We start from the raw sequence: 25,800 nt of genomic DNA, 5'->3' as shown, positions 1-25,800 counted from the left end.
GACATAGTTCAAGGTAGACAGGAGCCACGGTGTGTGTGTGCATGTGCATATGTGTGTTACACATGCATGTGTATCTTTCAGTGCATGTTTATTGAGAACCTGCCCCCAGCACCACGAGGGAAGGAGAGCAGGCCGTCTGTAGGGGAAGCCCCTGTGTGAACAGCGAGGACCATATGGGGTGATGTCTTTGCTAAGATAGCTGTGCTGAACAAGCTCTGTTGGGGACTGGCGACGAGGAGGTCCAGCAGGAGTTCCTCTGGAAGATAGGCTCTTTGGAGCCAGATACATCCGTGTTCCAGTGGGTGATCTAGGGACCAGTACTGGACTTTTCAGGGACTTACTGTATAATCAGAATGTTTTTCTTCTTACAGAGCCAAGCACTGCAGGGCACATGGATGTGCTCAGGAAGTCTTAGTTCTTGGACCCCTTCATACTATCATGCCATTCATCATTCTAATGTTGGGTTTCTCTAGGGAAACATGTGAACCCCAGCCTTGCACCCCAGGGGCTTATCTTACTAAACAAGGACTGTCCCACCCACCCTCTGCAATGCTGCCACCTGCCATCTTCTGAGGGCGGGGGAGATTGTGGTGCAGTAGAGCCTGGTGCAGAACTGGGACCAGCAAGGTCTGGGGGTGGGGGTGGTAGACAGAGGGCCCTGGGTTTAAACACTGACCCAGGCTCTGAGACCAGACACGAGCCCCACAACTGGCCCTTCCCTTCAGGGTCCCAAAGCCAGGACGCAGCCCTCTCTGGGGCATTTTGGGCATATTTACTTTTCCTTCTCATAGGACACAAGCTGGAACAGTAGATACAAAGGTGTACTGATGTGGCCTCTCTCCCAGGGTGTAGTAAGATGTTGAGTCATATGTGTTTATCTGTCTGCCCTGGAATTGCAGCTCAGGTTCAAAGGACAAAGGTGCAAAGAATCTTATATTCCCAGTTCAGAAAGCCACCAGTGCGCTGACTCAGACGCACCTACTTTCTGTGAGACACTAGTAGAGAACTGACCAACACCGGGTCATTAATGCAGGAAGAGGCTGGGGGGCTTTTGGAGAAGATAGAATTCGGGAAGGGAGGCTGTCGTGGGGATGGGGGGGGGGTCCCTTCCCAAAGTCAATCAGAAGAAACCAAGTAAAATGGGGGAAAAGGTCTAAAGAGAAAAGGGAGAATAATTTGGTGTGCAAACACGTAAGAAAGGTGCAGGGGCACCTGGGTGGCTCAGTCGGTTAAGCCTCCGACTTCGGCTCAGGTCATGATCTCGCAGTCCGTGAGTTCGAGCCCCATGTCGGGCTCTGTGCTGACAGCTCAGAGCCTGGAGCCTGTTTCGGATTCTGTGTCTCCCTCTCTCTCAGACCCTCCCCCGTTCATGCTCTGTCTCTCTCTGTCTCAAAAATAAATAAACGTTAAAAAAAATTAAAAAAAAAAGAAAGGTGCAAAAGAGGAAGCAGTGGAATTAGCCTAGGAAAAAAGACAGAACAGTACGAGGCAGGGCAGGGGGCACTGAAAAACACAAGGGAAAAGTATGAAAGGGCAGAAAAAACTAGAAAAACAAAACCCCTAGAAAATCGGGAAAATACAGAGCAGCACAAAAATACAAAAAAATTAAAAATACAGAAGAATGAAAAAGCAATGGAGTAGGGCTCAAAAAGAAAAAGAACTCATTGAGAGAGAGGGGGAACTATAGAAAGGTTTTTAAGGGGCACCTGGGTGGCTGAGTCAGTTAAGCGTCCGACTTCGGCTGAGGTCATGATCTTGAGGTCTGTGGGTTCGAACCCCACATGGGGCTCTGTGCTGACAGCTCAGAGCCTGGAGCCTGCTTCCCATTCTGTGTCTCCCTCTCTCTCTCTGCCCCTCCCCTGCTCATGCTCTGTCTCTCTCCTGCTCTCTCAAAAATAAATAAACATTAAAAAGATTTATAGGGGCACTTGGGTGGCTTGGTTGGTTAAGCATCCAGCTTCAGCTCAGGTTATGATCTCACAGCTTGTGGGTTCGAGCCCCACATTGGGCTCTGTGCTGATGGCTCAGAGCTTGGAGCCTGCTTCAGATTCTTTGTCTCCCTCTGTCTCTGCCCTTCCCCGACTCATGCTCTATCTCTCTCTCTCGATCTCAAAAATAAATAAACATTAAAAAAATTTTTTTTAATTTTTTTTAACGTTTATTTATTTTTGAGACAGAGAGAGACAGAGCATGAACGGGGGAGGGTCAGAGAGAGGGAGACACAGAATCCGAAACAGGCTCCAGGCTCCGAGCTGTCAGCACAGAGCCCAACGCGGGGCTCGAACTCACAGACTGCGAGATCATGACCTGAGCCGAAGTCGGCTGCCTAACCGACTGAGCCACCCAGACGCCCCTAAAAAAATTTTAATAAAAACATTTATTTAAAAAAAGGTTTTTAAAAAGGAAAACATAAAAAATATGAGAAGGCAGAAAAAATATGTAAAGACCCTCCTCCCTGAGCCTCTACCCCACTCCTGAAAGACAAGACAGAAAGTCAGGAGGAGTGGCAGGAAGGTGGAGATGTGAACCGAGCTGGTGAGGGAGGGGAGTGGCCCTTCCTGGCCCGGCCAGTAACTCTGTGAAGATGCCCCTGAAGAGACAAAGCGGACTTTGGAGGGAGCGTGGTCCTGCCAGCACCTTGATTTTGACTTCTAGCTTCTAGAACTGTGAGAGTATACATTTCTGTTGTGTTATGTCACCAGGATTGTGGTAATGTGCTACAGCAACCTTAAAATAACTCCTTAGTGTGATTTTACCTGTTCTTTTTAAATTTTTTTTTTTTTACGTTTATTCATTTTTGAGACAGAGAGAGACAGAGCATGAACGGAGGAGGGTCAGAGAGAGAGGGAGACACAGAATCTGAAACAGGCTCCAGGCTCTGAGCGGTCAGCACAGAGCCCGATGCGGGGCTCCAACTCATGGACTGTGAGATCATGACCTGAGCTGAAGTCGTATGCCTAACCGACTGAGCCACCCAGGCACCCCTGATTTTACCTGTTCTTATGCTCACAAGACAGGTAAGTTCAAGCAGAGATATGGGAGGTGGACAAAGGAAAAAAGGCCCATGCTAGATCAGGCTGTATTTAAAAAAAATTTTTTTTTAATTTTTTTTAACGTTTATTTATTATTGGGAGACAGAGAGAAAGACCAAGCATGAGCATGGGAGGGGCAGAGAGGGGAGGAGACACAGAATCCGAAGCAGGCTCCAGGCTCTGAGCTGCCAGCACAGAGGCCAACACGGGGCTCGAACTCACAAAGCACGAGATCATGCTCTGAGCCGAAGTCAGACAGACGCTCAACCACCTGAGCCACCCAGGTGCCCCCCTGAAATGCCGTTTACTTCCCATGCACGGGTATTGCATGTGCTTTGTAAAATGTATCTGTGAGTATTTCATATTTTTGATGCCATTGCAATGGCATTTTTACTTCAAGCACCAATTGTTTATTGCTGGGATATGGAAATTCAGTTGGGTTTTTTTTCCCCCAAATCTTGTGATTTTGCTTAATTTGAGGATTCATTTTAGTAGCTTTATTACACACTCCTTAGGGTTTTTTACACAGAAAATCACGTCCTTTTGGACGAAGACAGTTTTCCTTATTCCTCTCCAATCTCTCCACCTTTCATTTCTTTTTCTTGCCTTATTATCCTGGCTGGAATCTGTAGTACAAGGTCAAATACAAGTAACGACAGACATCCTCATCGTCTCACCAGTCGTCAGGTGAAAGCACTCAGTCTCTACTATTAAGCGTGATGTCAGCTGAGGCGTTTTGGTAGGTCCTTTGTAAGGAGGTAGATATTTTCATCTGGCAATATTGCTGCCCAAAGCTACTTGGGGTTTTTCTAGAAAAGAAGAAGGGGGAATGGATATGGGCATCCATCAAAAGGGAGGCCAGCAGGGGTTTCTTTATGAGTTCAGCCCTGTCTTAACTGTGTGATGATTTATTAGGAAGTAAGCATTTATTTCCATTAGAGGCTTTAAGTGTGGAATATGGTTCACATTAAACACGACCACGGACCATGTGTGACAATGCATCTTTATAAACTGTCTTTGGGAGGGACAGGTGTTGCCAGGAAACCACCTCCCCATTAGTCCATTGGGAGGCAGCGTGGCCTGCGGTTAGAAACAATCGCTCAGAAGCCTGGCTGCCCAGTCCGAATCCGGCCCTGCCACCTCGGGCACATTCTTCAACCTACGTCAGTTTTCCACCTGCAAAATGAAGGTATCAAAAGATATCAGTAATACTTACCTCCGGGGCTTCCGAAGACTCATAAACAAATGCAGTTAAGAGCTGAAAACAGCGTCTGTCGTCTGGTGCGTCTTAAGAAGGATTTAGTTTGTGTGGGGCTCAGTTACACACAAGTTTTCAGTAGCGGGTATACTGCTTGAAGTAAAGAACAACCATCCATTTAAAAAAAACTCCACTCTCCAGAAGTGTCCTACTAAGGTTTTATAAGGAGAAAGGGTTAGATACATGATCTCTGTTGTCGGTGCAATAAATACATTTTAAAATCCTCTGCATTGCGTAGGCAGTTATCAGCTGGGCTATAGCTGTGGGCGGTGACACTCCGGAGTTCACACCAAATCTACACTTAAAGGCTGAACCAGACTCTGACCTTCTGACCTGCTTGTTTTGACCGCTCGACAGTGCACACTGTTCCTGGGCTGCCCCACCTGGACGTGTGGACCACTGTGCAGCCCCGATTGGCTTCAGCCTATTATATCTTGCCAATAAACTCCAATTCGAGGGGATGGAGACTTCTCAGTCAGTCACTCTCCTGGGCTTGTGCCTTCTTATCAACATGCTCCAAGTCCTAGGTATCATCCTTCAGTGGGGGGTAAGTCATGCCAGCCTTCCTGTCTGGAGAGGGCTGCAAGGGGACACTTGCCAGCAGAGATGAGGTTACCCTGGACCTGCTGAAGTGGGTCCTGCTGCAGGACTGTGATGTCAACATCTAAGGAAAAGCACTTAGGAGCAGGCTGGCAGGCCTTCAAGAGGCCTTTCCCCTTAACTTGAACCTTTTTTTTTTTTTTTTGCCTTATACTTTTTTTTTTTTTTTTTAACGTTTATTTATTTTTGAGACAGAGAGACAGAGCATGAACGGGGGAGGGTCAGAGAGAGGGAGACACAGAATCTGAAACAGGCTTCAGGCTGTAAGCTGTCATCAGAGCCCAACACGGGGCTTGAACTCACGGACCATGAGATCATGACCTGAGCCAAAGTCGGCCGCTTAACCGACTAAGCCACCCAGGCGCCCCATTTTTTTTTTAAATTTTTTTAATGTTTCATTTATTTTTGACAGAGAGAGAGAGAGACAGAGCATGAGCGGGGGAGGGGCAGAGAGAGAGGGAGGCACAGAATCCGAAGCAGGCTCCAGGCTCTGAGCTGTCAGCACAGAGCCCGACGCGGGGCTCGAACTTCACAGACCACAAGATCATGACCTAAGCCGAAGCCAGACGCTCAACTGACTGAGCCACCCAGGTGCCCCTGCCTTATACTTTTTGAGGGGTGCAGTCACAGCAAGTTTTGTAAAGGCCCCTCTGCGGCATTTTCTCGTCTGAAGTCCCTTCTTCATGCAGGGTCTACGTTGTCGAGCCAATCGTCTGTTTCTGGTTTTCTCTAGATCAGGCCAGTGAAAGACTTAACTATACACGCTGAGTTTTTTTAAAAATTTAAAAGTGCCCTCCGTTCTGTTTGGACACATATATCTGCACAATATTTTATCCTTCCTCTCTCCTTATACGGTGGTGGGGGGCAGCCAACGCATGTGTAGGAGAGCCTGTGCACCAGGCCCCAGCATGGAGTTTCAGGTGTCTTCCTCCACAGTGTGACGGGTAGAGTTTGGGGACGGGAGCGTCTGGCCAGCTCTTGTGCTCACTTTTGCCACAGGTGCTCCAGAGCCTGTTCCTTGAGAATTCCATTTTCTACTGTGCCTTTTCAGCTATAATTTTGATATCAGCACAGAGAGATACTGATTCCGGGAGCAAGACAGACGTTATCCTCTCCCTGGATTATCCTAAGACACCCCAGTTAGGTGGGGACTTCAAGGCACATGTGACATGGCCCTCCAAACTCTGCCTGCTGCCCCAGGTGATCACGCTAAATTATACATGGGAAGAGGCTTTCTGCAGTGCTGTTTTTCCACTGGAGGACAAAGCGCTCTGTTACAGGAGGGCTTTGACAAAGCGAGGCCTCCAGGCCCCGCAGGAACCGCGGAGCTTCAGGCGCAGGTTACCTTCCAACCACAGGGCTCAGCGTGTGAGTTTAAAACAAATGGGAAACAGATGCACAGAGTCTGACTTTCTATTTGAGGGTTAGTTCTTTGAGCAAAGACAAGCGCTAAACATTTAAATATCAAACTGGTAGGTTTTCGAAACAAAAAAAAAGGCAAGAAGAAACAAAGAAAAGTCAGAAATGACAAATTTAACACCCTTCTCTGGTCAGATAAGAATCTGCCCTTAGCGCCACCTAAATGACGATAACTGCCAGCTTCGTGATTCGGCATCTTTCTCTTTGTGTCTTTTCTTCCTTCTTATTCCAGTTAGATTTCCTCCCTTCCCGCCAACTAAACAAACAAACAAACAAAAGCGAAAACCAAAGCAAAACAACTCTTTCCACAGGCGTGATCGAAAGAGCGTCTCACACAGAGTAGATGTGCAAACGTGCAAACGTTATCCGTCAGATGGAGGGATGATGTGGAGGTGCTGTGAGTGAGGTTTCCACACTCCTGTTACCTCCTCACGCACATCAGACGCGACACGCCAGTCCTGGAGCTGTGACAGGCTTTCGAGAAACAACCTGACAACAAATGGAAGTCTACCGGCCTACCACGGAAGGAAGGAGGGAGGAAAGACAGGTTGGCTTTGCTGCAGATTAGACTGAAGTGTTAGTTCTGGTATTTGAAATGCTTCGGGCAGTGAGCGACCCAGTTGACACCGTGTCACTTTATCTGTGTGTGTGCTGTCCGCTTCGGATTGTTTCCTACGCGCCTGTTACACCTCAAGAATTGGCGGCTGGTAGGGGCCGTGTTTGATGTGAATAAGGACTTACTATAAACACGTAAACGGGACTCGCAGTACGTTTATGGCATTTCTTCATCTAACAAATAGCCTTTGTGGGTGAGAGGCCAGCCTGGCAACACACCCAGGCTTAAGGTTGAACGAAAAACGTGCAAAGTGGCCATCTGCCTTGCTTCTGAGTTTGATCCTCTGAGAAGATCACCAGTGGTTATTTTTACTCTGTCAACGTGACAGGTGACGAGCAAGAAAGAGGACTTGTTCAGTGCCTGGAACTCGTGTCTTCGTCATGTTGCCTCCCTGTCTCTGGCGCGCATTCACAGAGGCCAGTTGGCTCTTGTTGAGTGTTTGTAATTGAGTGACTCGGGGTGCAAGTTAGGTGGGAATAAGGCTGCAGAAGAAGGACAGTCCCCACACCAGCCTGAGCCCTGGTGTTGAATTCAGGGCCCCAAAATAACTCCCAACCTACCAGGAGCACTGACCGCACGACACGCACCCAGAACCCAACACTAAACTCCAAGAACTGTGCACCTGACACAACCTGACAGTTGCCAATAACGCTCGATCGGTTGGAGGCAGCTGGCGAACGGCGGCCCCTCAGCAGTGGCCCTGTGCCCAACGGGAACTGCCATTCCCACAGAAACAAGCCTGAGGGTGCCCACGCGGATGAAGCGAGGGTATTTTTTTTAATAGGATCACTGCCTGGAGGATTTCAAATACCACAACCAACTACTTAAACCTAATCCTCAAATTAGCACGAAACTGGTTCAGCCTTTTAAAGCTGTGGTTCTCAACCAGAGGCGATCGTGCCCTCCCCGGAACGTTTTAGTGCCGTTTGGAGACGTTCTTTGTTGTCGTAACTGCGCAGGGGTTGCTAGTGGGTGGAGGCCTGGGGCACCGCTAAACATCCCTCCGTGTGTGACAGCACCCACAACAAGGAATCATCCTACCTAGATGTCAGTCGTGCTGAGAGTGAGAACCCATGAGTGTTCATCTCGACCTCCACAGAGACACAATCAAGTAAGATAAAACGAAATCTTGGGAACGGTGGAAGATCCATCAAGACATGGCAAATTATTCTGTCTTTAAATTTTTTTAATGTTTATTTTTGAGAGAGAGAGAGAGAAAAGGGAGAGGCAGGGAGAGAGGAAGACACAGAATTCAAAGTAGGCTCCAGGCTCTGAACTGTGAGCTCGAACTCATGAGCTGTGAGATCATGACCTGAGCCAAAGTCGGTCACTTAACCGACTGAGCCACCCAGGCACCCCAAGATATGGCAAATTATTCTTGAAAGTGTTGTGTAAGGTCCAGAATCATTCATGTATTCATCATCACGCTCCTACTCCATGGGGGGAAAGCCTTAAAAGAAAAAGGCTCTCTCTGTGCTTGTTTGCTGTGTAGGGTTTTCCGTCACACCAGGCTCTCCGCTGGCCCTAGGAAGGCGGGGTCAGGTCTGGCCACCCCCACAACTCTGGGACCTGGCTCCCAGTACTCGTGTGTCCTCAGGCACCATCTTGTGGAGTGGAGTTCCTGGATGGCCTCTGTGAAGAGGCAAGCCAGCACCCCAGGAATGCCTGCCTGCTACCCAACCTCATCGCCCAGCCACCACCCTCCCTCCCCACCCAGGCAGTGACCACATTCTGTAATAGCCACAGCCTCATTAGCACCCGGATTTGGATTGGCTTCCACCTTCTCCCCGGGGCCGGAAAGGAGGTGCCAGCGTGGGGCTTAGAGGGACAGAGGAAGGCCAAAAGGCTCCCAAAGGTCATTAAGGCACAGGACTGAGCTCCCTCATTTACAGATCCAGAAATTCTAATTTGTCCACACGCCCCCACTGTATAAGGCTCAGGGGCATTGACTCACCGTAATCAAACTCAAAGGTGACAGGTATATAGGCCAGAATGCCAGTTTATTCGTCACAAATGAAAACCCAACTGCTGACTCATCTGTACACGCTCTGCCCTGTGGGGAAATCTCCATGGGGAATTCAGTTCGCGTCAGAATGTTGCAGAAGGCTGGACTGTCTGAATGGCTCTTGGAGGAGCATGTGGGCGTCCATGCTGGCCGGCCTGCCACAGAGGCTGGACCCTGGAGGCCGTGGGCTGTCTGCTGCCTGGGCTGTCTTGTTTAGCTCAGCACCAGCTTCGCTCCCCAGGAAATGCATGCAAACCACCCCTCTTCTGTTGGTGGGCTATTTTTTCAGATTTGTTGATCCGGCTGAAACTTGATAGGAGATAAAGCAGCACACGACCGACACGCGGGTCAGCACTACTGAAGGCACCTGCAGCCCAGGTCTTGTCATCCCTTCTGTGTAGATGTTTAGAGCTCCACTCCCAGGGGTGCCGGGCCTGTGGCTTCGGCACCTGGTCTCCTCCCTCTGCTCCTCTGCGTACTGACCACAGATATTACCCATTCCAGGATATGAGCAGATGAAACTTTTTCTTTTTTTTGAGAGAGAGAGAGAGAGAGAGAGAGAGAGAGAGAGAGCAGGGAAGGGGCAGAGAGAGAATAAGAGAGGTAGAATCTCAAGCAGTATCCTCGAGGTCAGAGCGGGGCTCAAACCGTGAGATTATGACCTGAGCCGATCAAGAGCTAGACTTTTAACGGACTGAGCCACCCAGGTGCCCCCAGGTGAAATACTTCTTAACATAAACATTAAGAGATGGGATTAAATATGAAAGGGGGCATCAAAGTATCCGTGAACTCATGCCTTTGCCTTGGAAACACTGACCATTACGCCTTGAACCACTCGTCTCACCTGTCGAGAGCCTAATCAAGTTTAGTGTGAGGGTTGAGAACTTGGGCTCCAGAGTCAGGTTAACTGAATGCAGAGGCTTTATTTACCTCTGCATGCTGTGTGACTGTGAGTGGTTTAATCAACCTCTCTGAGCTTTAGTCTCATCTTCATTTACAAAATGGAGATAATGTGATATTTACCTCCTGAGGCTGTTGAGAAGATACTTGAAAGCACTTACCTTAGATATGATCCATTAGGGTTCAATAAAAAATTGTTACTACTGTTAATTACTACTCTACAAAAAAACCTTAGTTCCTATTACCAAAATGGAACATTTAGATGCTTGTTTCTTAAGAGTAAGAATAAGAGAAAGAGAAAGCAAGTTAGCTTCCAGTGTATGAAGTCTTAACACCGGCAGGAAACGTCGAGGATTTAATGTCGCCACCGCGCAAAAGAACTCCACATTGATTCTCAACCTTTTATTGGTTAATAACCACAGTAGCAAAAGTGATTATTTTTACGAAATTGGCCCCCTGCAATGTCAGAGGAGGACCATTTGGCTGTATAAAGGAACAGAAGCAAAATAATGAGAATTTGTTCAATGGTAGCATCTGGAAATCCCAGGAATGTTTTGAGATAGAGAAAGCCATCCATAATGAGGAGGCCTGTACAGATACAGAATAGGTTCTAACAGTAGGAATGCACTCGGCGCGCACCGTGCAGGAACGATTTAGTCAGCATATCATTACATTCAAATAGCATGCCGCGCCTCCGGCAGAGGTCCCGCGGGGATGGGGGACGAAGTAGAGGGAGCCCATCTGTCTTCGGTGACCGGACCCAGATGTTGCCTTTGGAGACTTTCGAAGAAAGAGCACAGAGGAGGGAAGGAAAGGATCAGTCCACGAAAGCACAGACCTTAACGTCACCCCAGATGAAAATGAACTCAGAATCTAGCCATTTTTATTAGGAACAAATGGAAAAAAAAAAGCCTTCTGGCATCAGTATCCGTTGTCACCTGAAGACTCAGGAAAACCATGTTTGAAACAAGAACGTTAAGCAGTCTCTAGTGGTTTCTGAAGTGGGATGTAACCATTACAATGATAAATTGTTATTTTTCTATGATACACATTTTTACCTTGCCCTGGAAAGAGCAGTTCTGAAACATGGTGCTGTCTGAACCCCTAAGGGTGTACCAATTCCTAAACAGAAAAGAGAAACTAAGCACTTTCATTACATAAATTACATCCAACGTTCTCCAGCTCCATGCAGAGTTGTCTTTTGGTTTTTCCCTTCTCGAAGCTTGTAAGGTGTTCTCATTATGCCACAGAAGTCCCTTTTCTGGTTCTTAATAAAGTAACTAATAATTTAGAATGTTCACATTAAGAGCGCATTGTAATTGTGATTGGAATGTATGAATAGTGTGGCTGTCTGGCTATCAGAAGATTAATTTCAGACTCCTCTCAGGGATGATTTGTTTCCAAACAAGACTTATTTCTTAACAAAAATGTGATCATATGTGTTCTTAAAGCATGTATTTCTGTATTTTATCTGCGAGTGCTTGTTCCAGTATTCTTCATGGGATCAGCATTTATTTGCCCCTGTTGTTAATAAGGCTATTGTTTAAACAAACTACATTCACCTTGATTTCTTATTAGTCTTGCCATCCATCTTCTAAGGAACTATGGGAATATACTTACCACCTCATTGGATGTGTATTTCATTATTCGAGCTCAGAAAAATAAAATGCCATAACTAGGGAACCTGGGTGGCTCAGTCAGTTGAGTGTCTGACCCTTGATTTCAGCTCAGGTCCTTATCTCAGGGTTGTGGGATCGAGCCCTGCATTGAGCTTCATGCTGAGCCTGCTTAAGAGTCTCTCTCCTTTGAATACAGGTTTCTTCAGTGTTTTGCTGTTGTTGCTGGAGATAGAGGTCTGGCGGGGGGGGGGGGAGGGGGAAGGGTAGATACCACAGGCATTGTGTTGGCTGGGACAATCTGCATGCCTTCCTTTCTCATGGGGACCCTCTGCTGGATGGGACTATCTTTAGAGCAGTCCAGCCTGCCCTGACAGGTGGTCTGGGGTTGCAGGGAGGAGCTCTGGGGACTGCTGCCCCTGACACTGACCTTTCTCTTTGTCTAGCACCCATTAAATATGTGGGTGGTAGAAGCAGACAAGGGGTCTAGGGAGCCAAGAATGGGCAGGTGCAATTTACGGCAGCATCTTGGAGGCCCTAACGCTGGGGAAGAGAAGGGCTTTTCCGGCTCTGTTCCCTCTATCCCGGTCACGTGACTGAACCTCAGACACATTTGTTCCTGAGAGCAAAAGGTGCAGCTGGGAGTTGAGGGTCCCCATTTCAGAGCGCGTGATGCCTGGGAGAGCCCACACGACTGTTCTAGTCCTCTGCGGGAGTCGCCGGGTCCCTGAAGCCTGAAGTCTGGGACAGCGGAGAGGGGCCATCTGGAATGCCAGGAGGTGGCAAGAAACAGGGAGAAAAGGAAGTGAGAACTCACTTACCCTGCGCTTGCACAAGATTCCCTCAAGAGGCAGATGAAAGCAGGGGCTCCTGCTGAGGGAGGCACCCGGGGAAATGGAGACGGTTTTAAGGAGGAGCATGGGGGCATTTGGGTCTAACGTAAATGGTGGCTATCACAAAAAGAAAAGAAGAGGAAATTTGGCTGAACTTGAAGCATTATAGCATGTAAACCCTTGGTGGAGTGTGCAACATTGCCTCATGAGCAAATGGACACAGGAAGAGAAAGTTCTATAATGCAGACCGCCCAACATCATACCCCATCCCTAACCCTTCCCCTCCTGGGAAAGTGGGTGGGGCAGAGCGTGGCTCCCAGACGTCCGCGAGTCCGCGAAAAGACTCTTCTCCGGCATCATGAAAGTGCTCCTGTCATCATCATAAAGCCGGGGTTTCTCCCCTGGAGCCTCGCCTTTTCCCCGTGGCCGCATAGGTAAACTTGCAGTTTGGGTCAGCCCAACCCAAAGACCCCCAAGTACTGTTCACTCAGGAAATGCTTGGGGCGCCTGGGTGGCTCAGTCGGTTGAGCGACCGACTTCGGCTCAGGCCATGTTCTCACGGTTTGTGGGTTCGAGCCCCGCGTCAGGCTCTGTACTGACAGCTCGGAGCCTGGAGCCTGCTTCGGATTCTGAGTCTCCGTCTCTCACTGCCTCTCTCTCACTCTCTCTCTCAAAAATAAATAAACATTAAAAAAAAAAAAAAAAAAAGAAATGCTGCCAGTCACACTGGCCTCGCTAGAGGTCTGAGCCCCTGAGGACCCTGATCACCCCAAACCTGGGAGCGTGTTCTCAGGAAAGCTGTCTTGGGAGACCTCTGCTAACTCACTCGTCTTTGAAGGAGGTGACAACGTATGAGATCATCTTATGACAAACGACCTGAGGACTCTGTTGCGCTGGGAAGAAGAGGACAAATGGAAGCAGCAGAGTCTAACTCCTGAGTGATACCTGTTCTGTGGAGGAGACTGTTAAGAACAGAGTTCAGCTGCTTGACCCAGATGCTAATAAAGCGTCACTATCCCTGGAGCCCCGGTAGCGATCACAGCGGCCTCCACCTGTTGAGGGTTTCCCCGATGCCAGAGTCATGTCATTTCTTTGGTCTCTACGACAAGCTCACAAAGCCCACTGAGGAAACTGAGTCTCAGCGGAGGGCCAGTTGCCTGGAAGCCCATGCAAATGAGCTTTGGAGCTGGGGGCTTCAACCCCGGACTGGCTAACCCCAACGCTTTGCTCAGAAAAGCTTTCTAGGCATCAGATTTTGAGGGAGACTCTCCCGCCACCAACCCCCCCCCCCCCCCCAAGGGCTTTCCTTCCTACAGAGAAACACCAGAGGATGGGAGTCACAGCCTCCTTGAACTTCTGGAGATTTTCCTTTGTATATTCTAAAGTTGGCCTGTACTGCTTTTCACTACTCTCACTGGGTTTGTCTCTGAATAGCACGTCTTCTATTTTCTGTCTCACAGGCTTTCTGTGAGAATTAAACGAAAATCACGCAAGGAAGCAGGAGGGCCCTGTAATCATGGCGACAGCTAACACGGAGGGAGGGCTCAGCGTATCAGGCCCCGTGCAAAATGTTATGAATGAAGTGTTCATTAATGCCCCGCCAAGACGGCGAGGAAGGGCCTACTGTCTACCCAATTTCCATCTGAGGAAGCTAAGCACAGAGAGGTTAAGTAAATTACCCGGTGTCACACAGCAGGAGGATTCAAATCCCAGCCGACTGCTACCATCTGCCCTCTGGGGGGCCCATACGCTCTGGGTGGGGCTGAATTTGGTCGCTCAGCATTGCTAAAGAGGCACCAAAAATAAGGCCTCCCCACCTTTGAAACGTGGGTTTTTATTTTCCTCTCTCTTTCCCCATTGTAAGCTCGAAAGAGGTACCTTACATTTGTGCTGCAAAGATCTGATCCGCAGTCCATGCCGACTTTATAACTTCTGGCGTCTAAGTCCTTTCGAAATAAGATTAATCAGTACCCAAGCTGGCAGGTGAAAGCAACACAAACGTAAAAAAGAAACAATTTTTACTGCTGAACTCTGTACTGTGAGTTTTCCACTAGGAATATGATTGAGAATGATACCTTCTAAACTGAATAAAAGTAGGAGCATAGGAACTCTCATAGCAATTCTAGGTGTGATTTTATATTTAAAAAAATATCCCGCATCCCATATCCTGCAGAGAAACATATTTGCAATAAACATAAATTAAATTTAGATTTTAAAGGACAACATGTCCTAATCTCACAAAACATTTAGCAAATAACCTTTGAGTTCACATGAGCCACCCACACAAAAACCAAAATGAACTCAGAAAAAAAACATAGAAAAAGCAACTGTCTGTTGACAACCAGATTTTCTTTCAGCTCTGAGTTTTTTGGGGTTTTTTTTTTTTTGTCTATAAATAATCTGTATGTTTCAAATGTGACCAATTTTTTTTAAGGTGCCTCCTGGCATGTTCTCACTTCAGTGTGTTTTGAAAACAAGAAAAAAACTGTGCAAACCATAGGAACTAGTGGGTTTTTGGAAGGGGGAGCTTTAATATACACGCTTTTCAGATACCAAAAGTGTCACAACGAAACATTAAGATGATGTATCCTTTCTACAGTGCATCTGTTTTTCTTTTATGAACTCTGGAGTTTGATAAATCACCAGAGATAAAAACATCATTTTTAACCTATCGTAGATCCCAAATGTCAGGAGGAAAAATAGTGCTGTGTGTCCTCTTCATGAATTTGCCTCTCTCTTTGCTTGAGAGTTATGGGATTTTATTTGCAGAGAAAACATAATGCTCTATTAACTTGAAAATGATGGCGTTTACTCAGAAATGTGAGAACCAAAGAGAAAAAAAAGGAGCGTTCAATCCTCTGAGATATAATCAAGTAACAAGTTTTAATATATACTTAGAGTGGCCTAGAATGTTGGATGCAGAAGTGATCACTAGATAACTAACAGCAAGGTTTCCATTAGTATATTTACCTTCCTTTACTGACACGTAGGACCCCTGACTTGCTATATCGAAGTGGATGTGGAAAACTCAACAGGGAGAGTTTGTTTAACATCAGGGTAAGTAGAGATGGAGGAAGCTATTTCTTGTAATTTTTTTCTACTGAAAAATGACTCCGAAATTCTCTCTTAATTGGAAGCCTGGAAAATAAAGGAATTCCCACAGATTTTTATAACTCTAGATGAGAAGTATTCTGTGCCCGAGAATGTAACAAAAAGCTCCTCTGGTACAGGTGGCGCCTAATCTCTTATTGCTGTGATCCGGAGGGTCCAAGTGCATGAACCAGAAAGTAAGCTTGTCACGAAAGCACAACATGGCCGAACAAAATGGCTTTTCACAATGTTAGAAATAGCTCTTTCTTCATATGTGATGCAGTGAACACTAGAGTTCCTTGTCTTGTGCCCATTTCATAGTTCATCATTCCTGAGAAGTTTAAGACAACTTAAATTGTATGCAAACCCATTCTAGGCTATGGACAAGTGGTTGAGTTTTTCTGATAAGTGCTATAAAAAGCTTTTGTCAACAGTCGATTCTGATCTATGCACCAGAGGTGCCTCAAGTCCCAGCTGTGCAGGACCAGTGATGGCTGTGAACACTTGACTTCAGTTTGCTTTGGTCTTTCCTGCAAGGAACATGAGGACAGTGCTGGTCCTAAGGAACGGCATTGAGCTATTTCCTTGGATCATGGGACAAAATGGCGGGATGTTCCGTAGAAGCTAAAGCTTTCAAGCATTTAAAATCTGGCCCTGCCCCACCTGAGTCCAGCATCTACGCAGTTATCCTTCAGAAACAATGCGGATGTAGATCACTCTTCCTTCAGTCCCTTATGCATCCATCCTCAGCCAACAAGCATGTGGTGAAGGCCTACTGTGTGAGTTCTGAGGATGAAAGATCCAGTAAGGAATGGCCCCCGCTCTCAAGGAGCATTAGGCAGAGCTGGGATGACAGTGTCTATAGAACAGAGGCTCTGGGAGAACCGGGGAGAGACTTAAGTCAGCCCTGGTGTAATGGGGTTCACATGGCTCCCCATTGAAGCATCAGGCAAGGCAGTCAGCATTTAAGACCTTGCTTTTTGTAAGGTTTACCTACATTGCAGAAGTGGAAAGGGCATTATAAGCAGGAGGAAGAGTAGAATGGGAGGCGTGAAATTCATGGATGATTTGGGAAAACACTTGTGGTTTGGTGTGTCAGGGCACACGTAGAGGACAAGAGTCAGAATCCCCCAGGACCTTTGCAGGCCTATTCCGGGAACTTTCACTGTCACCCTGCACAGTCAGCAGAGGTCTGGGAAAGATTTGGAACGGGGGAAGGCATGACCAGATGGGGCTGTAGGAGGTGAAGTGTGACCAGGGGAGGCCAGGCCAGACTGCCCAACACACAGCTGTGAGGGTACAAACTGAGAAGCCATGGTGGCAGGACTTGGAGAGGGGGGTATTCTGGAGACGTTATGGGGAAGGAATCTATGGGACCTTGAGAGCGATGGGAAGTGAAGGGTGAGGTGGGAGGAAGCACCGAGGGTGATACGAGAAGGGCTGGGCTGGTTCTGGCTCCAAGGTGGAGCAGACATGACCAAAGCCAGCCTGGACATGTGCAGCTTTGGGGGAACCAGAGGCCTGTGGGTGAGACGCCATGACAGGGAATGGCAGAGAGACCTGAGAGGCATAGAGATATCCAAGTCCCGAGCATAGCATTATGTTAAACGAGAGGTGAACCCCTCAAAATGGAACATCGGGGCTGATGCTGCCCCCTAGGCAATTGCTCATGGCCATCACGGCCATTATCTTCCTGATTTAAAAGATATATCTGGAGTCCACAGCTCTTGGTTTTCCAAAATTGGTCAACTCCTGTTCCCTTCATGGATCAGTGTATGGGGGATGTGACCTCCAGCTGAGGGTCAACTGTTGGAGTTGTCTTTACAACAAGGGATCTGCTGGTGGGCAGGGCAGTCCCATGGGGACGGTGGTCTACTGGGGAGAAGATATGGCAGTGGCCACCACTGATGGCTACCTCAGGAAGCACTTGTTGGCCATGATGAGCTGGGGGGCCACACTGAGTAAGCGAGAGAGTACCCCATCCATCTGATGGTGGGCAGCCTCCCCACACATGGGAAGACTGCATGTTCCAGAGAGAGGAGTCCAGAAGAGCTGTGCCCTTGTCTCTTGTTGAGTGAATGGCCACGTTTGCCCCAGGCTGAAAGGACTCTATCCGGGGAATCAGTGGCAAGTGTGCTTGCTCCCTCTGGTGACCGTATACCTGACCTGAGCCAGAGACACAGCTGGCTCTCCTTTGAAACCAGCTCCACAGGAAAGAGCCCTGAGAAGGAAGATCAGATCAGCATGGTGTCACAGGCATGGAGAGAGCAGAACCACCTTCCTCCCAAGGTCCAGACACTGCAGACAGGGTTTGACCCCCCACACACAGAGCCTTGCCCCTGCTCCCCACGGGAACTCTCCACCTCTAGAACTTGGCAGCCAGTTATCCACATCTCACTCCCATGGCTCAGACTAGGGTCAAGTATTCCAAGATGGCAGAGAGAAGCCGCTGCTGTTCCCACCCAGGGCCCGGCCAAACTGATGTGTTGCCTGCTACAGAAGTGCAGTCTGCCCCTCCACACTTCCCCTCTGTGAGCACTGTTCCTGTAGATTTCAGAGGAGGGGTGGCGCGGAATTACTTGGCAGTTTATTTGCTTCCAAAGTTTTCGGGACCTCCTGTTTGCAAGACTTTGGGCTAGGATGACATATGACCCTTGTCAGTATAGTAGAGGAATAAGATGCGAATGCACGTGCCCTGGTACATGGGGAGCGTGACGAGCCCATGAGAGGTCCAGGGAGTTTGCAGACATCACGGGACTCTGAGATGCCTTCCAGAAGTTCCCTCGGTACCGGGTCTTAAAGTATGAATAGGATCCCGGGGTTGGAAGTGTGGCAGTGCATTCCGGGAGGAGGCTGCAGTGTGGACAGAGGTGAAGGTGACAAAATGAAGTCCTTGTTCAGGGAATGGCAAGGCGCCTGTTCTACCAGAAGGGAAGTGTTCAGGGGAGAGACCAGGAAACAGGTTGAATATTGGAAGAGTGGGCTGAACGCTGCATTAAAGAGCTGGGCCTTTTCTGGGGAGACAGTAGGAGGATCAACTCCCTGTTGATCCTGAAAACAAAAGAAGAGTTCTTTCTGCAAAGATGAAGCCCTTTTGTTTCTCTGTCTCTCTCTGTAAACATTTCCCTGTGGTGTTGTGATGAATAGGTGGGCGGGGGACTTCAGAGGCCCAGGAGTGACAGTTCTACAAGAGCTGAGTACAGGCTTTCAGACACAGGTGAGATGAGAGGGCTGAGGGACAGCCACCAGCATGCTACTTTGTGCCATAGAGTAAGTGGAGGACCCCTAAGCTGACCGGGAGCCTCAGGTGTGGGTCCCAAGCGTGCGTGACCCTCAAGGCTCCCGAGGAGAGGCAGGCCAGAGCTGGGGATATGGGACCCGCTGCCCCCGATGCCAGGGAGGACACTGAGCCTTCAGGCCAGAGCTGGGGATATGGGACCCGCTGCCCCCGGTGCCAGAGCACGGTGTCCAGCCCCCAGGGTACTCGGCCGTCACACTCTCCCAGGTGGAACCTTCTGTTTAGGGGCACGTGTCAGCCTCCACATTTCTTCTGCCTCTAAGAGGAGGCTGGTTTCCTTATCTTCATTGTAGGTATGTGAGGTGAAAGCCTCCTTCTCCTGCCAGACTGGAGACACAGCTGGGACAGCTGTCCTCTCTCCAGAGATAGATGGACGGGCCTGGTTTTGAAGAGGTTTGGGTGAGCCTGTATTTTAGCATCATTCTCTAGCACAACAAGCGTTCCCTTCTACGTGTGGGGCCCAAGGGAAGGGTATAAAACAGGCTGGCAAAGTGTTGAAGAAAATCTACCCTGTCCTGCTGCCCGAACAAATGTAGCTTCACTCATCTGGAAAAGCCAGGCTCCAATTTACAATTCTCAGACTCTGGGAAGTTTTGTGAACTCAGCAGCATGGGGAGAAGCATCCGCCCTGCAGATCCCTAGCTGTCCACATCCCCAGAACCACCCCACACCGTGTGAATCCTCCAGTCTAGACACACAGGGTCTGTCTACACCCCTGCCAACAGCTGCCCCTTGGGCACCCCATGAGTCTGGGGGTACGCACACCGATGGAGTACATTCCCAGGGAAGAGACTCAAGCTATAAACCCAGGACCCTGGGAAGTGGGGTGCGGACCCTAAGCAGGTAACCCCCCATTGCCACACAGGGAAGGCTACAGCCACAGGAATGGCAGAGCAAGGCTCTCTAAAGCTTGGCACCTGGGGAAGGACCCCAGTTCTCCAGGGCCCTGTCATGGGGATTGAGAGAGAAGCTGAAAGAACATTCTGAGAGCAGTACAGCCTCTATGTCATCTGTCGAGGTCACTTGTGCCTGCTAACGTAGTGATAGTTCCCCAATCTTACGGCCATATTTCAGAAGGAAACAAGTTCAATGCTATTGTGCATTTGGTTTGTCTTGCTTTCCCCCCTTATTTGCATTCACATGTCATAGCGAAAGACATTCTAGGTACAACCATTTCCTTGTCTCAGGGATCTCCCATGTTGCAGAGTCCTGTCTACCTTTCAAAAATGGCTGCAGGGGCAAGGCTGTCGGACCTCACCTCCCAGCCCATGACAGCACACAGTCAGAAGGGGAGACTTATGTAGTCCAAGCTGGCCTGTAAGTTTGTTCTCCCCAACTACCATTTTCTTAGTTCAGCTGGGTCATTTTTTTTTCCTAGGCTCCCCCACTGCAACCCCGCACATCAAAGCTACTTTTTACCTCAAAATCTGTTGTTCTCCCTCTCTTGTCAGGCCCATCTTTTCTGTTGCACCGAGTGGAAGGGTTGAACTGGGGGACCCTGACTGTATTCAGACAGGTGGAAGCGTTTGCATCCCCTGCTGAGATGAACTGCACTGGGACACTTCAGAGCCATTAAAACAATCGACGTGGAATCAAGAAAATCTCACCCAGCGTCTCTGAAGGAGACTGGCGCCTCTGCCACGAGCCCTGTGTTTCGTCGCACCGCCTTCTTCTCATTAGGCAGGCAGCCCCTTGAATCAGCAGCAGAGGTAGAGGAACGGAGATACCACAAATGCTTTCATTTTTAGGGTGGTTTTTTTTTTCTCTCTCATTTAAAGGCTGGAGAGGGAAGCGAGAGGGGAATGAAATGTCAACCTTGTGGCGATGCTTCTCAGTGGGTTAGGCAGCCCAGGCAGGCCCGGTGGCCATGCAGACCTGGTGGAGAGCGGCTGGCAGTGTGCCCACCCTCCCTCTTCTTCTGGGGTTGGGCAGAAGTCGGAGTTGGGGGAGGTGAGCCGTGAGCCTGCCGTTGGCATGAGAGCACATGTCACGCTGACATCGAAGGCGAGGAGAAAACAACCTGGGACTCGGTCCGCTCTGCCGCTGTTGGTGCCCAGTTTTCAAGGTTGGCTCTTGTCGCTTGTATAGACAGGGTGAGAGGGGCAGGCCTCATGAACCCGAGCCAGCCAGTTAAGGGGAAACTGCATCTATGGAGTCCTGTGTCCCCACAGGGCACTTCGGTCCACAAAACGGGGCATGTTTTTGTGGGTGATGTTGGACATGTTAGACAACGACAGGCATAGAACAGAGCTCAGGAAAAGACCCGAGGCTACCTATGGAGTGCACAGTCTCACTCCTCGGACGAGGCAGTATGTGCACCCATAAGCCGAAAAAACTATTTAAAGAGAAGAATCCAGTGTGTAATGTGTCCACCAAAGTATCAAGTGGAGAAGAAATAAGCGTGGTGAGGAAAGTGGAAGCTTCTCAAAGGTGCAGGGTCGGGGGCCCAGGCCATGCCGGGCACTGTGCCTTGGCCTACGGCCCTTTTTCCTACCACCACATCCACTGGGCAGGCACCAGTCTCCACAGGTGACTGTGAGGAAACTAAGGCTCAGGGAGAGCATGTGGCTTGACCAGGGACACGCAGCTGGGAGTGGTGGTGAAGACCACCAGTGAGGTCTGTCTGACTCGGCCTTGACCGGTTGGGCCCAGGAAAGGGGTGGGGTTTGAGCAGACGGGAAGAAGACGGAATGGTTGAGGACCCAGCCGAGGATTAATGATAGTGCGGAGCTGGCAGAGGGGGGTCTGCACCAGGGAAGAGGGGCTGAGATGCAGAGGGGAGGCAGTGTATGCAGAGCAATGGCCGTGCTAGTTTTCCTGTGGTGGCGGCAGTGGGCACGGCGACCGGAGAGGGGGACCAGGCATCAAGGCTGGGGAACAAGTCAGGAGTGTTGTACAGGAGTCAAAGTGGCACCTGTGCCATGGGAAAGGGGTACCTCAGGGAGACACCTTTGCAAGAAGGGTCAGCAGGCTCAGCGACAGGAAGGAAGAATCAGAGATCTGGCTGGGGCATGACGGTGACAAAGAAATGGGAAAATTCCGGGAAGGGTTAGCTAGGCATGGAAGTCAACTGGTTTGGATTGTATGTTCAGGGTTCAAAGGAACAGCTACACCTGGCTGGGTGCCACATCTTGTGAACACCGAAAAGTGTCGCAGTGGAGTCCAGCCATAGGCAGCTGGAGGTATGGCTCTGGGGTCATCACAGAGGAGGGGAGGTGAGGGTGAGAATCTAGGAGCCCCCCAAGGAAGCAAGTAACAAACACTCAGGTTCCCATGGCCTGTGCTCAGAAGTTTCCAAGTCACAGCATAAACTTTTACCAAATGAAATTGCTACCTCCAAAAAGATTATCTGAAGAAAACCTAGCCAGGACCACCTGGGTGGCTCAGTCAGTTAAGTGTCCGACTTCGGCTCATGTCATGATCTCATGGCTTGTGAGTTTGAGCCCCACATCAGGCTCTGTGCTGATGGCTCAGAGCCTGGAGCCTGTTGTGGATTCTGTGTGTGTGTGTGTGTGTGTGTGTGTGTGTGTGTGTGTGTCTGCCCCTCCCCTGCTCATGCTCTGTCTCTCTCTGTCTCTCAAAAATAAATAAATATTACAAAAAATTTAAAGAAAACCTAGCCCCTGAATTTGTAGATTATTCTTTACTCATCCTCGGACAATAGAGGTCAATGTCACAGTGAAAGTCCAAAACAGAGCTTGGTGTCTTTTAGGGGCTGGTGTGTTCTACATGGGTGAGAGCAGACCACAATCATATGAATGCATAGGTCGGGCTCTTATCTCATCCTGAGTTTCTGTTGAGCCCCTTTCATGGGGAAAGTATCGTATTAATTCTTAACTCTCTTAAAAATTTTTTTTAATTGTTTAAAATAATTTAAGACTCAATGTAATTAATGAGCTTTAGCCGGGAGGGCATGCTTTAGCCAGCTTTAGCCATGACTGGATGGGCATATACATATAAAGTGGACAATACCGATCGATCCTTCTGTTGGTTCTGAGCACATTTTGTCTGGATAAGGGCAAAAATTTAGACTTGGGAAAAATAAAGAGCACAAGATACAAGTGATAACGGTTAAAACCATAGAGTAATTTAGTCATAGATGAAAACTCTCTAAAGATTTATATTTTTTTAGGTAACATTGAACACAACAAAAAATTAACCAGACAATGCTTTCCTGATGAAAATTCATTCTTGATGATACAGTTCTCTTCAAAATATCTGCATTTGTAAACATGACATCCGGACATCCTTGGGGTCAGATTAGTGGAACCAGACTCTTCCTGAGTCATGAAGCTGGGTGTATCTCTGCCCACTCCCGTGGGCTCTGTGCAGGTTGGGCAGGACCCCAGAGGTGGTCAGTGGCTTTGAATGGGCAGGGCTGCAAACTTCCAGTAGAAGAACTTTGCTCTGCTCAAAGGCAAGTGGTAGGACTGTGCCCAGCAGACAGTGGTAAACAGTTATGGCAGGTAGAGAGCGGACACAACTTTGAGTCTAGAAATAATAGGCTCGTCTAGATGGTTGACTAAAGTTGAAATCTTAATGCCTGTCAAAAGAAGTAGATTTAAATCTGAGGGCGGTAGGGACTCATGGGAGCATTTTTAAAAGTGAAATAATATAGTCAAAACAGTATGCAGGGAAGGTAGCGTGTGGTTTGGTGTTGAGTACAAGCAAAAGAAAAAGGGGGTGCCCACACACATGGGCTTTTGGTGAGAGCTAGGCCACCGTGACGGAGAAAGGGAATGTAATTGGTGTAAATTGTCTACATTAATATTCCTAGAGCATGGCCAATCTAAATGGACCCTTAAAGTATTTTCTTGCAAGCTTTCCTGAGTTTTCTCTCTGCCATTCTGCTGGAGAAGGATGATTGGGGAAACATGACTTGAAATACGTAGGGGAGTTTATGGGATTTGTTTGAGTCAACACTGAGGGCCATTATCACATTCACACCACGAGAGGCTTTAAGTCCATGGGAATCATGACAGAACACCAAGATAGAACATTTAGCACTGCCCAATTTACAAAGGCAGTTGGGTCCGCTAAATAATGGAGATCACACGAAACTGGGGTGTTAGTATGGTCTTCGCGGGGGGCCAGCTGGTCATTGGTGGCTACACCCAGGACCTCCTAGAGCTTTAGGATAGAGCTTTGTTGATGGTAATGGCCATGTGCTCTGCTGTAATCATCCCGGCCTGACAGTGGTGGAGAAGCCCCCGTGTGCTGGCCCTGACCTACCCCGGGGCCAGGGAGACCTCTATCTATCCCATCACCAAGGAAAGACCCATAGCATGTCCCCTGCATCTGTTATAACTCCAGTGCGCTTCTCCATGCCAGGAGTCCTCAGGGGCTCAAGGGGGGGTCCTTCACCTTTTCTGTTTCTTCCCTTCCAGTTACTCTAGAGCAGTTCTGGCTGGCAGTGAGGAGCTGTCCTGAGCAAGAGGACCAGGCTTTGTTAATGAAGGTAGGTTATCAGACAAAGTACTGATTTCCTTAAAGGCTCGCAGCACTTTTACTGCCCTGAGGAGAGTTTCATTTTTACAAGCAGGAGTAAATTTATCATCCCTGAATTCGGTGCTCCGCGGGGATAAACTTGTCATCGGCGGGTAGGAGGGTTGCTGGTTAATGAGCACAACCGCCGTCCGTGGAGTACAGCAAAGTGACAGGGAGTGGGTGTCAGCTACCAGCGGGGAATCTCTTTTAATTCTCCGGAGGGCTCAGTTGGTCCTATTTAAGCTTATCTGACAGAATCTTGATTCTCTGAGCAGATTTATGAGGCTTGGCCAAATTCCATGACTCTCGCTGCACTTTTTAATTAAGACAAAGGATTCCATACGTTCTGTGTCTGCCACATCCTCCCTTTCGTCACCACAGGGAGCGCCACACAAATGAGACTGTCCATGTTAAACCACTGGAGCGGGCATCTCATGTCACAGATGCCTTGCCCTTGAGTGGAAGACAAGCTTCGCCATTTCTTGGTAACCGTTGCGTTCTTTCCCTCTGAGTGACAAAGGAGCACAGGTGTGGTATAACCTACATGTAGATCGTACATCCAGGTGAGCCAAAAGCGTGGAAAAACTTGGCCAGCGGCCTGCATGAATTTAATTTAAACTCTGTCTCCGAAGGCAGAGAGGAGTAGACACCAGCAAGTCACGGAGGCACGCCAACACCTTTCCACCAATGACTAAGACTCGTGTTTTCACCCAGAAACTATACTTAGAGTCACCTTGAAACATGCGCATTTCCGTGACGTCATTTCAATCCCGTACCGTCAGGAAACCATGTGGCCCAGGAATTGCGTCCCTCACCTGAACACCATACCAGGTGTCCTCCGACTTTAGAGATGGGCGGAAAAATAGAGGGCGTCACTCTAAGGGATTTCCAGCTCATTTGCCTGAGATGTGATATTTTTGGTCTGCCTTTTTTTTTCCCTAAGCTTTCAGTGTGGTTAATTTTATAATAAAGAGGTGCCGGGGCGCCTGGGTGGCTTGGTCGGTTAAGCGTCCGACTTCGACTCAGGTCATGATCTCACGGTCTGTGGGTTCGAGCCCCGTGTCGGGCTCTGTGCTGACAGCTCAGAGCCTGGAGCCTGTTTCAGATTCTGTGTCTCCCTCTCTCTCTGCCCCTCCCCTGTTCATGCTGTCTCTCTCTGTCTCAAAAATAAATAAACGTTAAAAAAAATTTTTTTTAATAAAAAATTAAAAAAAAAGAGGTGCTGATACCAAATAACGGATCCGTCTGGGAGACCTGCTCCCCCAGAGTCCTGGGTACAATGTACCAACTTTGGCATACAGGCAGGCATATAAGCTTTTCTCAGTGTTTTGAGGTTATCCAGGGTCAGCCCTCAGTCTTCTGTCATGACATCTATTCCCCAAGGACTTTCCTCCCAGTGTGTACTGTGTTTCTGTGGCCTTGACGCAGCCCTTGGGCCCCAGACACTCACCTCTTTACCCCCAGTCACTATTCAAGGTACATGGGCACGGAGCCTCGTGGCCCTTCCTTCCTGTTCTGTCCAGTGTTTTCTCCAGCCATCTGCTCCTTCCTGCTTCCCTCTTGTTGTTCTCCTATCCATCTATCCCCCCTTTTCCCTTCCCTGCTGTGCTTCGGTGTGCTGGACGCACTGCTGTGTGCTGCTTGGT

The 25,800-nt window shown here is 48.7% G+C and overlaps 1 protein-coding gene and 1 long non-coding RNA gene across 2 annotated transcripts in view; one reads left to right on the top strand and one right to left on the bottom strand.

Annotated features, from left to right (window-relative positions):
- The window catches only part of ACOXL (acyl-CoA oxidase like), a 338,167-nt gene that overhangs the window by 252,276 nt on the left and 60,091 nt on the right, over positions 1-25,800 (top strand). Inside the window, 2 exon segments of the mRNA XM_053890962.1 lie at positions 7,254-7,341; positions 24,055-24,125. Of these exon segments, the coding sequence (XP_053746937.1) occupies positions 7,254-7,341; positions 24,055-24,125 (159 nt within the window).
- Positions 10,218-12,527, bottom strand: LOC109264849 (uncharacterized). Its single transcript, XR_002078899.2, has 2 exons — positions 12,268-12,527; positions 10,218-10,610 (listed from the first exon to the last, which is right to left on the bottom strand). It is a non-coding gene; the product is annotated as an uncharacterized LOC109264849 (long non-coding RNA).

Source organism: Panthera pardus, unplaced genomic scaffold (assembly GCF_024362965.1).
Source record: "Panthera pardus isolate Hobbes unplaced genomic scaffold, ASM2436296v1 HiC_scaffold_26, whole genome shotgun sequence".
Lineage (NCBI taxonomy): Eukaryota > Metazoa > Chordata > Mammalia > Carnivora > Felidae > Panthera > Panthera pardus.
This window is presented reverse-complemented; position numbering and strand designations above follow the sequence as displayed.